The following is a 13300-nucleotide window of genomic DNA, read 5'->3' as shown; positions in this document are numbered from 1 at the left end:
ACTCTCGGGCATGCCGATGGGTCTGGTCTGGTTGGTTGCTTTGACCTGGTATTTAGAAATAGCGAAGAATGCGCCCACAATTCCTCAGGCAATCTGTTGTCATTGGCTGCGGATAGACAGCTCGCGATAGCATCCCGCCCATTGCATAGTGCGAATTTTTCGCAAATTATTATTGTTCGGGTTCGCTTCGCCTCGCGGGTTTTCTTCCCCGATCCATTCTTTGCGGCATGTCGGTGACATTTTTGCGTCCCAAACTGTGACTCTTGCGTCACTTGCAGTGAACTAGGAGCAGCGGGTCAAACGGAAACAAGAACAGTGGGAGTAAGGAGTGTGAAAAATAAATGTGGCCAACACAACCTTTTCGACACAGTTTATGCATTTTTACCCCCCTTTTGCGCATTTTTTGCCCTTCCCACCACCTCCCGTTTGCCCATTTAACGCGCCTTTCTAACGAAGGGGGAATTTGTCACGATGCTGATTGTTTCTCTCCGTTCTATTGTACTTGTTCTTCGCCGGTACCAGGGAAGTTCCTCTAGGGAAGATGGAAGGAAGAAAGATCTGCCAGAAATGTGCAACCATTCCCAGCCCAACCTGCCCAATCACTCCCCCTCTCCCCCGAACCCGCAAGATATGGCCCATTATTTATAGATTAAATTAGACAAAACGCGTTAAAAAAGAAACGCACGTAAAAACCGTAAGATGGTGTGCAGTAACCACTCCTCCCCCTTCTGAAAAAAGATAACATGTCGGCTGGGCAGGGGGCAGTGTGGGCACAAAATAAAAAGAAGAAAAAAAAACCCGTGATGCGATGGTTCCTTCACCTTCCCTGCCAGTGTATTTAATAAGCAACGGCCAGCCACGCCACGCGGTAGGAAATATTTGCAAACATTTTTGCCTCGTGTCGATTTTGTCGCTCTCGACAACGCCGCCGTTGATCTTCTGAAGAATGAGGAGTCTCTGAAGCTGGGTTAGTATATGTTGGCGACCCAAGTCATTGGCTTCTAATCACCCCCGTGCTGTCTCGATGGCACTCCTAATTGTATTGTCGATCAGAAGCGCTGAGGTATTGTGGTTTCAGGGGTTGGGTTGGAGATGAAAAATGAAATAGGACCTGCTAGGAAATAAAACTTTCACACACACCGAGTGGTTGCGCTGGGGTACTGGGGTGCTTATTTTTAGCGACCTTTACTTGATTGCAAGCGCATTCCGAACCTTTAGCATGACTTGTATGGATGAAGGCGAGAGAGAGAGAGAGAGAGAGAGAGAGAGAGAGAGAGAGTGAGTGAGAGATGATGAGATAACTTTCAAGGATGAACCCAATAAATTTGTAATGTATATCTTGGACCCTGGGAGGACGTGCTTTAATACTCCTGGGAAATCATCGGAACAGGTAGCACACACACACTGTCCGATGCCTAAATCCGGTTTTGCGGTTAGAAAGCGTTCAACCACCAAGTGGTGGTATCGATGACGACGCAGTTCGCTCATGATCGAAATTTCGTTAGGATCGAGATCCAGAAGAATACACAGACTTACAATACACAAACACCAACTATGTCCTGAAAACGCAACATAAGCTCTAACGCAACATAAGCTGAAAACGCAACATAAGGCAACAGCCAGCCGGTTCGATGTGTCTTTTCTGACATCAGTGTTTGATTGAGATTTCCGTGAACTCAATTTGCAACTTCTTCTGCGTGCATTCCGCGGGCACTAAACCCTCCGAGGGGACACTGTGTGCTGTGCCGTGCCGTAGTGTGTCCTTTTTACGGCCAATGTGAACGAGCCGGCGGCCTTTGTCACCACTGTATTCGTGTGGTCACCGCCTCTTACTGGCTCACGAGGCTGCGACTAATCGCTTGCGTTCATTCAAAAAAATCACCCAAACGAATTGTGCTTCATTGCCTCATCTCTCTAGCAGGAACTTCCAGCAGCGTGTACTAGTCGGTTTAATTCTTGTTTATCTCTCTGTCAGTGCTCTCTGCTCGCTCATCTATTACGTTCTTTCTCTCCTTTTTTATCTCTCTCTCTATCTCTCTCTCTCTCTATCTCTCTCTCTCGCTGACATAAGCTCTGGATTGCTCGTCGCTCATCTCCGCAACACACAAGCAAACAGGAAGAATGCGATACTCAGAGTGGCGATTCATGGAGACGACCCTATACAGAATGCAGAACCATCCGCAGCCTGTGGCTGAGAGGCAGCGTACCGGAACGACTATGATCTCCTATTTGATCTTACCCGATTGCAGATCCACATTACAATAACAAATGGCTGCCCCCTTCCCCTCCAGAGCAGAAGCGTTCTGCATACATCGAACGAAGCAAACCCCAGGAGATACAGGTGGAGTACATGGTAGTGGGTGGAAGTTTGTTTAGTGTATTGTTCCGGTGTCACGCTCCACTTTGACTGGATGGCGACTAAACATACCTCCCCACATGAACCACACCAACAATGCGTCGACGCATCACCTTTGCGCAATGTTACGGTGGTTTGTGTTGCGTCGCGACGTTCAACAAGAAGCTGCCATAAACATGACACACACCAGTAAACCTGTTCCATCCCGTGCATGAAAGCGTTGATGCGCTAACGCACTACACACAACCCTGAAACCCCCGCATTGATACGAGACGAGGCTTCCACGCTTCGGAATTTTGTGAAGTACTGCAACGGCCAACCTGACAGCCGAGCTGACAAGCTTAGCTGAACCGTGCTGATACCGGGGCCGGTTGGTTGTACTTGCCCGTTGATAATAGTACCGGCGCTTCGTTCACGAGTTCAGGCTTACCTTGGCACAGCCTCCTACCTAAGGCGTAGCTCCACGTTCCAGCTGCATCAGGACTTATCGTGAAACAAATCTGGCGCGGTTACGGCTCGCAGAGACACCGGTCCAAAACAAAAGTAACTCTAGCCGGTTTTACGGGGACGCGAGACGTTTGACCAGAATCGTGTCTGTGTTTGTATGTTTGTTTTTTTTCTCCACAAATGCCCTAGGGCGTGCAAAAGAAAGCATAAATCTTAGCGGAGGATCGACAGGATTCATACCTCCGAGCCGGGAAGGATTGCCGGAATCACGGCGCGCGCTGCCTGACTTGACAACTTGAAGGGGTTGCACAGGTCATCGCGAGTCAGCGCGATAGCGGGGGGTTGTTCGAGTACCCCGAGAACCCGAGAGCTTCATGGTGCGTCTGTTTCCGATGCCCTTACGCCCAGCAGCGTAGGGAAGGAAGGAGGTATTTTGAAACCCGACGAGTACGATAAGGCGTCAGACACATCGAACTAAGCAACCAATTACGATCAGTGGCTCTATCGTGGTGGGTCGGACGCGAACGAGCATAATGAGTTGTGGCGCGGTCCGGCCTGAGCGATAGGGCGATGATGGTCGAAATCGAAATCCGGCGAGCGTTTGCGTGCGACGCGAGTGTTTTTTGTTATTGCTTGGGCTCAGAGTTTACTGGCCCTGAGCCAGCAGCATGCGTTGTTTGTGGATGTAAGTAAATTACTAGCTAGCATTCCACGTTAACTCCTATCCGCTATGCGAGCGGTGAGAGAGCGCAATCGGCTTTTTTTCTTGCTCAGGATGCATTTCCTGCGAGCGGGAAGGCGGGATAAGAGCTCTAAAAGTTCCAGTGTTGTGAGTTGCTGCTGATGCGGAAATCAAGCGCATGACACGGTTGGGAGCCTTGCTCATGCCGTCTTCTTTGGCTCGTCAGCGTGTAAGGAAAATATTCTCCTGCGTAACGCTACATGCTGTTCTATCACACATAAAAATGGCAAAGACCATAGCGCATGTTGTGTGTTGCTCGCACCTATATCAACTATATCATGAGGCCATTGCGAGGTCAAACCAAACCATTCTAAACGAAAAAAAACGACATCAGCATAGAATATATAGAAATGTGTTAGAGAAGTCTCAGCTAAACCCAAATCCATACTCTGTATCACTAAGCCCCAAAACCTTCAACACGCACATAATTTAGCCCGGGAACCCTTCGAACCGCCGCCACCGTAATGGCGGGCAACGGTAGCGACCGCAGCAAAAAGTGTATGTCGAAAAAACTGCAACAATAATGATTAAATAACTGCCGGATGTAGGCTTCCTGTTTTTTTCAGGGTCTATACGGAAAGAGAGACGAGAGAGAGAGAGAGAAAGAGAGCGAGAGAGAGAGAGAGAGAGAGAGAGGAAGAGAGAGAGAGAGCAAGAGTGAAAAAGACTGAATGTATATAAAAAGATCCAAAAGATTGTCCCTCCCGTTCCCCTCAAAAGTTTTGGTCCACGCTGGTCAACTATCCATCGCGAGGATGGTCAGTGGGCAGTGTCATTCCACTTGCATCGCCGCTTAGAACGCGCTTACAATTTTCCATCCCAGCGTTTGAAGTTGTTTTATTATTTTTACATTTTTCATGTGCCCGCTTACTGTCTCTATCTCTCACTATCTGGCTCTCTTTTTTTTTTCAACCGCATATAATCCCTCCATTGCAAATGGTCCAGTAATTGGCCATTGACGAGTATCGCGACACGCGAAACGTTGCGACAACTGTTGTATTCGGCACTGTACGCAAATTACTCGGCGAGCCAATCAGAGAGATACTTCCAGCCCCCCTCACGCCTATCGCAATCGAAATGAAAGATCATTTTTTCAATTGTACTGGTAGTGGAGGATGCTGGTTCCATCCGTTCGACCCCTAAATAATAAAAACAAATAAAAAACAACAAAAACTAATGGAACAATGACTGCGTCAGTATTACCAGCGAATTACTCTTTCGCTGCAGCTATGCTGTGATCTACCGGGAGCCGGGGATGAGGTAAGCGACGAACGCATTGGCATACGAAATTTTGATTTTGGAACGATAGGTTATCGTAGACCACACTACCGGGGGGCACAAGTGTTTCCGGGCAAGTGTTGTCGCACCCGTGTCCATCCGTTTCGCTAGATTGCACAATATGGAATTTAATTAAGTCTATGCTCTATGCAGTGGGAAAGTTTTCGGTTAATTGCTACATTTCTCGCTAAATTTAATGAGCATAAGCTCGTGTTTTATGGCTTGCCAGCATTTTACGACAAAAATGGTGAACCGTGCTACCCCGTGGGGTCACAATTTCAATCGCCCAAAAAATGATGTACTGCGTCTTGGGCGTCCGGGCGCAGAAGGCTGATAAACCTTGGCGGTTTATGACGGCACGGTTCACCCATTATCGGTAGCAGTGTGGTGTTGATTTTTTTTTTTCTAAAATTCCAGGAGCAAAAGTCCTGACCGTGCTGCATCATGAAGTATAGGGAAACTGTCATAAAAATCTAAATTGAACTGTCTGTCTGACGGGGCCTCAGTTGGTCTAAAGGGTGTTAAAGTGCCTGCAGATCAATTAGGTTGCGTTCGATACGGTCCCGTAAAGGGATGACAATAAACAGTGTTGCGGTAACGGTAACGTTGCGCCCTCGGAGATGTGTTCTTGCGGTTCTGGAGCGGATGGCCCATCCCAACAGTATCTTCCGTTGTGCTCAAGCCTAGCTGACACTCCTTCTACTGTAACCAAAACTTCTCAACCATTCTTTGGAAACCAGCCTGCCAGCCTACCAAAGACCAAAGCAGCGACACTAATCGGCGCGTGAGGGTGTCAAATCGCGCCATAAAGTGAGCTGCGCACTGTCGATTGCAGGCGAACCGTCCCGGTGCCTCGAGCGGTTACAAAGGCAAATGCACCGAAGCAGCACTCTTGAGCGCACTTGACGAAAGGAACGTAACGAAAAGGACGCTCGAGATAGCAGCAGCAGCAGCAGCAGCAAAAGAGGCAAGACAACAGGGAAAAGGCACCCGCGAGCAACAATCCTAATGTACAGTGGAAGCACCTCATACAAACACCGGGATAAAAATATGGTGTCAATTAAAATTTAACATTAATTCCATTTTTCAACCCATAGTTTAACGCTTTTGTAACAGATTCCTTGTGCTGGTACAGTGAATTCGCTTTCCTATTATTACAGTAAAGTATCATGCATGTAACAAAAATATCATGAGAGAGTGAATTGATATTGGTTTTTACATGTTTCGAACAACATTATGAGCAAGAAAATTTGAATAGAAAATCCGGCCTTAGTCCACCAAGTCCAGAAAAGAACCAAGTAATTAAAATTAAAGCGGCAACGCTAGTATTTCACAGTATATTGCAGTGCGTGCTTAACTTACATTTGAAATTAATCTTCCATATTACCTACATATATCTTGTTCTTTTAGTATTTGCATTTATGGAAAAGCTTTCAAATAATATTTTGATCCCAGCTATAATGTATATTCTTACAATCTTTATCTTGAAAATGTACTCAAATGCATCTTTGTCTGCTTTAAAAAATAAATTAATAATCAAAGAATAACAATAAGAATAAAGAAAATAGTTGCAATTATAAAAACTCATAATTTAAATGTTTGCTATTCAGATTATCTATGTTGTTTGCCATTCCTTCCAGAATAATACTATTACAAGAAGTAATATAGTAATATAATAATAATAATAATAACAATGTGTAGGACTATGGAAATCGCGAATATACTAAGTCCTATTGTTGAAACCTTACAACAGCAAAATAGGATGGTTCCAACGACCTGTCGACATATGCGTTAGGAATTGGTGAGAGAGGAAAAGAGATGGGAAAAAGAGAGAATATTTTTAAGGAAATAGGATAAAAAGGCTCGCAAGATTAGCCAGAGCGTTATTTACAAACGAACTGGCGGAATAAAAAGACACATTTTTTGGCAACAGCTAAAGTACAACCAAAAGGCTTTAACGTGTTCGGCATTGAATTATTTTTCCGCTTCGTTTTTTAACACCTATGATTTAAACCGTGTCAAAAAGAGACATTAAACATTTTGAATTTGAAACATTTTTCATGTTTGAAAATGTATGCATTGGGATTCATGAGGTTCAGAAGTTTAATGTTTTGCCTTTCTTAATGAAACAGTATCTACTTTGAAGCAAAAATACTAACAGTGAACCGACCACTCCGGCAGTCAGACAAAAACAGTCTGGGTTTGGTTGTTTCCTACCTCCTATTCCTGTTTCTATTGAACGGCATCGACGGCGGAGGAAATATTTGCGGAACAGCAGCATACTTTCGTTTTTTTTATAGTAGCGTCGTTGTCAGTATTACCAGTGGTTCGTACACGGCGCACAACATTTTCTCGCCATTGCCATGCTCTACCTCATCCGGCGACAAACCCTTCCGAGCCCACCAATCCCTGGAATACCTTGTAGAGTGTTTGTGCTACCTTTTACATGGGATGGTTTTTTTTATATTTACCTTTTTAAAACACCATCCCTCTTCCCTCCCGTAGCTTCTTCTCCACATCGTCATGGGTCTCGCCGGCCTTCCTCTGCAACGTAGTTTACTGATTAGCAACGGTGGAAAGCACCACGAGTGCCAACAGGGAGGCCGTATTAAAACAAACACTATCTAATCACTAAAGGGAAGACGATTAGACTTACGGCCTCACGCGGGCCAGGCCAAGAGACACTTGGCGCGGGAATAATTTCGATTTTGGAGGCAAGCGCTTCAATAAAACAAAGCAAAAAAAGATGAATCTAGCTCTCACTCTAGCTCGGTCTATCTCTTCCCGATTATTTGCCCCGAACGGGCCTATAGCCGTTACCCGCCATGTTCTAGATAAGAAGAAAGAACCAAAAAAAGGAAAATCGTTTTTCGTTCAATTGGCTGTGTAAGTAACGTCCGTTGCATGACACACCGTGGGCACGGGTACGCAATTAGAAACCGAAACTATGTGCTGGGAACCATCGAAAATAGCATGGAACGCATTTGCATCCGCACATTTGCGAAAGATTTTCATCGCTGATCGTTCTGTCAATTACAACTCAACCACTAAATTAGGCAACAAGTTTGGAAAGATTTAACTGCACCAAAATCCACATAATATATCTAAAACCAGGCTTTGAGGGCCTTCAACCTGAGCCGCCCGCCAGACCATTTAATGAAGATGTACTTGGATCAAACTCATTGGAATATTAACTTTTTTTTTCATTGTAGTTGATCCTTTACGGTATAAATATTTAATAAACAATATTTAATATTTAATATTTAATAAACAATATTGTTCAGCTAAATGATTGAGTGTCGTTTTACTCATACATCTGATTGACTTTAGGGTTGAACTGAGAGAGAAATGTTGGGCTATCTGTCAACAACAACTAATTGTCAACCTACCTCTAGCGGCTTTCGAGTTACCCAATGTTGTGTCATGGTTTTGACCCATTTGCTCTTGTCTCTTATTAAATGTAAACAACATTTCTTGCCTACTGCTCAACCAAATTCAAAAAGCCTAATCAATAGATTCTTACATGAGTTAAAGGATTTTTTCACATAACTCTGGGTTCACCATCAAATCCTGTTTCCAGTTGATTTGGCAACCAACATTCTATCTATAGCGAAAAACATGTTATGGGCTACAGGGGTTTTCAATTGAATAAATAACGTTTTGATTGATCTCAACACCTTTCATTTCGATGTCACTATTTTCCACGACTTACTAATACATGCGTCCATATTGTCAACCCATTTTCATTCGATGTCAACATTGGCTGCTTCAATGTGATAAAATTCAAATGTAGAATGTTGATTCAAATGTTGTATGTTGTTAACGCTTGTTTTAGGATTTCATCTCGAGAAATGTGTGAGGATGGTGCTAACGCAAAACATATTTTATTATGATTAAAAGATTAAAAATTAAACAACAAGGAAATTGCAAGCATAATTAAACAATTGGATACTATTTACTAGCAACAAAATAGACAATATTGCATTTTTGTTGCTAGAAGACGCCATAACATGGGGTTATACAAAAAGCTCTAGGCTAAACTTTTGACATATTTTCTGTCAGAACAGTGGTTCACCGAATTTCATCAACAGAATGTCTGTCACAAGCTCAAATTTTGAATCGATCGTGTCCTTGATACTCAAGACTGTTTACCCGGTTATATGGGTAAACCAATCAATTCACTTATATTCTGGCCAATGAGTAGTTATGGCAGATTTAGATCATCTACTGTCATTACGTCACATAAGAAGAAACGATGATTTGGGATAGCATTGTTTGAATAGTTTTTGTATTTCTCGGACTGCATACTCTTGTATTATTTTTTTTTATTGAAACGATCAATTAATGCTAACCGGTGTGAAAACGGGAAACGCTGCGTGCGTTAACAATCAAAAACGTTGTGCTAAAGTTTGCGCAACATATGTCACGCTGATTTCTAGTTGCCATTTGCGATCCGATATAAAGCAACAAGTGCGCGCTGCCCGCTTATACTGGCAGCGCGTTTGTGCGTCTTTTGGCGAAAGAACTCTCCCCTATAACCCTTGCCAGAAGATGCCAGGGATTGTTGCGCGCGGTACAAAATAAAACGAAAAGCATACGGCGCGCGAACCGTCGCATGCACTGGAGCATGGTGACCAATCATTTTTCCAGGTCAGCCCCAGGTTCCGGTAGGCGAGCGTAAAATTCCTCCCTCCCCCCCTCCTCTCTCTCGCTCTCTCTCTTCCATCCTCCACCCTCCCTTTTCCGGGCTGGTGTGCATGCGTGAGTGAGTGCGTGAAGCATGAAGGGGACCCGAGAGCCCAGGGGGAAGGTGACTCCATCATTGTTCGCTGGCCGATTGCGGCGGCGCAACCGAGCACGGTAGTGAAACGGCAGCACCTCAAATTGTCACAGATAAGGTCAACACGGGATCGGGAAGTGGGACCGTGGGGATGACCGTGGAGGCGGGTTTGGTATTATAATTTTGCCTCCATTATGAGTGTATTAGCTGCGGCTAAGCTAGGCAGCAGCACCATCAGCAACAGCAGCATCCACAGAGACCTGGTGTGCTGGTGATGGGTACCGGCGGCGGTCGACCCTTCTTCCAACCGTACCAGTGGTGTTCAATTTGACGCCAGAACTCCTACTACCTGCTACCGTTGGTGTGGCACATCATCTGCCCCACTGTACAGCTAGAATATTTGGAGCTGGAAGTTATTTTATTTACTAGACCCACTTTTAGCTTAGTGTAGCTTCATCGGTGAGCTTAGTTAGTTATATAAATTAACAGTTAAATCTTGAACTGTATTCGCATTAACACTTAAATGACATTATGCGGGTGACTTGATTTGAACCCGTCATGCAAACTATTAAAAACGAAGCTACCGTGCCTCTCGTCGCAGAACCGAACGATAGCCTTGAGATTTTGCATCCAGAGCAAAGCATAATCAAGATAGATAGAATTGAACGTAATTAAAAGCAATCGTTTTCGCAAGGAAAAGACGATGCAAAAATGGGCTAGAGAAAGCTCTGGAGGAGGGCGGGGGATTGTTGCTGATATGAATTATTTTGACAGAGGGCTAAAGAATCGCTCCCGCTCTGGTAAAAAGAACACAGCCGTAACATTTGGCACATGGCTAATATGTTGGGTTGCTAAATGCGCAAAGAATCAACAACAAAGCAGCATCGCATTTGTGTATGGTTCTATTAATTATCATGTTTGTAGCATGTTGGGCTTTAAACTTTGACGTTTTTAGCTTGTTGAGCATCTTCTAAACTTTGGTTGCATTAATTATATAGAGCCATCTTTATGTTGCCTTGGCTAGTGATTTGAGAAAAAATATAGTAGCTCCAAGAATTTACCAACAATTGTTACATAGAAATCTATGCCTCATCCTTTAAAATTAAAATACTTATTTTTGATTACCTTTCAAAGGATAAGATTTGACAAAAAACTAAACAAGCAGCCTTGCACAAATAAAGCATTAATTAGCTACTAACTGCTTTGATTTGATGTTTAATGCTGAATTCACTCTACCACCATAGTTGGTCCAGGTTGTGAACTATCTACAGCACCTCCCGGAGAAACAGACCAGATGTTTACCTACCTGATCGGGACAACGGTTGATGCAACCCGTCTCAAGGTCCTGAATGGCGCCGGAGTAGTCATCCTCCCCAAGCTCGGCGGACGTCGGAACGGTTGATCCGTCCACGCCGGTTGATAGGAGGACGGTAGCTACCGTTGCCACTAATGCTAGCAGCTTCACCGTTGATAGCGACCGGTTGACAGTAGACGTGTGCCCCGCAACCCATTGATTGATGCGCAGAGCTACACCGCCACGGTTCCGGGCCCTTCCGGTTCCGGTTGGCCCCGGGGGCCACGTGTTTGACATTCCGTTCCCTAGCCTACTGCTGGTGTAATTATTGGGATAAGACAAGTTTCCCGATTTCTCCGACTCACCACTCCCGACAGTCTCACCAGCTTTGTATAGAACAATTTTTCACACGTTTCAGATGTTGAAGTTACACTTTTAAGCTAGAGGACACTCCTATGCTGCACCGAGTTTGACTAGCGCTTACAGTCAGTCCTATTTTGACTAGATTAACTCCGATCGCTCGATTGTTTAATCAGCCTTATTTATAAAGGAATAAAGCAACTTTGATCGCAATTGCATTTTTTTATCAAGCACTGCAACTGCAACTGCAATACACATAACTGTTAACGATCACCGAGCAAAAAAAAACAATCACTTGGGACTTTCTTGCTAAATATGTTACAAATTCATTTCCACAAAGCTATCTCCACTGTCTTGGTTAATAATCACTTCTAAATTTGAATGCCAGATTCTTGACGGTAAAACACTTCGAACGCTCTTTCTTTCAACTACATAAACCAAGCATAGTTTGGACTCGATAAAACTACAAGATCATCTTTCAAACACATAAAATCGTTACACCGAACAACGCGTGCTGCCGCAAAATATCAGAAAACGACACGATCACACGTCACGGGATACGGAACAGCGGCAGCGTGCGCGCAATTGGCTCGATCACTTACGACTGCTCGAATGAAATGCTCCCGACAGAATATTCGCTCCCAAAGTGGACGCATTGTTCATTTGCGTTCTGCACCAACCGATCCTCTCTTTCTCTCTCTCTCTCCCTCCCTCTCTCTCTTTCTCTCTCCCTCTCCCTCTCTCTCGCTATCCTTCTATCTTTCTCCCAGCGTTCGCACTTGCTCACGCCAGTTGCCAGGTTATTGCTTCCCCGCTGGAATTTGGAAATGGAGTAAAGTTTCGAATATGTTCAGCACGATCGGCAAATCGGTTTGTTTTGTTACTTTCGCTCTCGTGCACAAGTCCTCTCTTGCGCACACAGGCGCATTCATTTATGAATGAAACGATCGCCGCAACAAATCGGTGCAAGAGTTCATGCAGGAATATATTTGGCCGTTGCAGGGATTTTTGTACTGATTTAAGTTTTAAGCTGTTTTTTAGCTTTAGAGACACGAACAAAATCTTTTAATGGAACTGATACTCTATCAAATGAAGATCTATTAAATCTGTAATTACCTACGCAAAAAAAATCTGTAAAGACACTTTAAAAAATAAAAATCTGAAACCATTTCGAATTTTCAGCTGTATTGCAGTCTATATAGCAGCTATAGTTCGGTCTATTGTAGACTCTTTTAATTTTTATTTCTATCTGTGACGTCACCAATTTGTTTTTGAACATTTTTTAAACTTTTTGTGTAAATCTAGTAGACGCGAGGCCACGGGAGTGACAAAAAGTTGAAATATTTGTCAATTTTGACAAAATAGGTTATGAATTTGAAAAGCGAGTTTTCTCGTGGCTGCATATAAAATACAGCGTCAGATTACGCTGTAATTGTTAACGTTTTTTCGCAAACGTCAATTTTTTTCACTTTTCGTCAAAAATTTTCCCCTTTGGCTGCGCATTCTTACTGCTCGTTGTGCTACTTTCATTTTCTCAACCGTCATTTTCTCAAGTTCTCTATTTTTCTCTCCGTCTTGTGAGTATGTCTATGTCTAACACTATCTCTTTCATTTTACTAGGCCAGTTGTCACCTTACTTCTTCTTCTTCTACTGTATTGAAAGAAATTGTTTACTAAGCAGCAAGCGATATTATTTTAAAATAATATATAATTGTAAGAAAAAGTTGCCGAACACTGCACCAGATGATCCGAACTTCTTCTGCACGTAGCGATACACCATTTTTGAATCCAAAATGAACTACATCATATCGCGCCATCCAAGCCAACTGCTCGATTTGGAGAAGGCAACACGCAGGTTGCACTAGCGTGATGTAGATGGCAGCACTGTACGTTCTAAATTTTTAAAGCTATCAATGAGCTACTTTTATATACCAATTTACATTTTTACAGAGACTTTGAACCTGGGTGGCTGCTTAACAATCTTAACAATCTTCATATACAAGGCATATCCCAATTCTATTCTTTTCCGTTCTTTCTATTCCA

At 43.6% G+C, this 13300-nt stretch overlaps 2 protein-coding genes across 8 annotated transcripts in view; one reads left to right on the top strand and one right to left on the bottom strand.

Moving 5' to 3' along the window:
• LOC120952149 (protein sevenless) overlaps positions 1 to 12036 on the bottom strand; it is a 32223-nt gene extending 20187 nt beyond the window's left edge. Inside the window, exon 1 of the mRNA XM_040371319.2 lies at positions 10910 to 12036. Coding sequence (XP_040227253.1) covers positions 10910 to 11194 — 285 coding nt within the window. The 5' untranslated portion in view covers positions 11195 to 12036. The remainder of the gene's footprint in view (positions 1 to 10909) is intronic.
• Positions 1 to 13300, top strand: part of LOC120953861 (histone acetyltransferase p300) — a 277036-nt gene that overhangs the window by 220111 nt on the left and 43625 nt on the right. The gene's annotated exons all lie outside the window — the stretch shown is intronic.

Source organism: Anopheles coluzzii, chromosome X (assembly GCF_943734685.1).
Source record: "Anopheles coluzzii chromosome X, AcolN3, whole genome shotgun sequence".
Taxonomy (NCBI): Eukaryota; Metazoa; Arthropoda; class Insecta; order Diptera; family Culicidae; genus Anopheles; species Anopheles coluzzii.
Note: the sequence above shows the minus strand (reverse complement) of the source record. Positions and strands in the feature narration are given on the sequence as shown.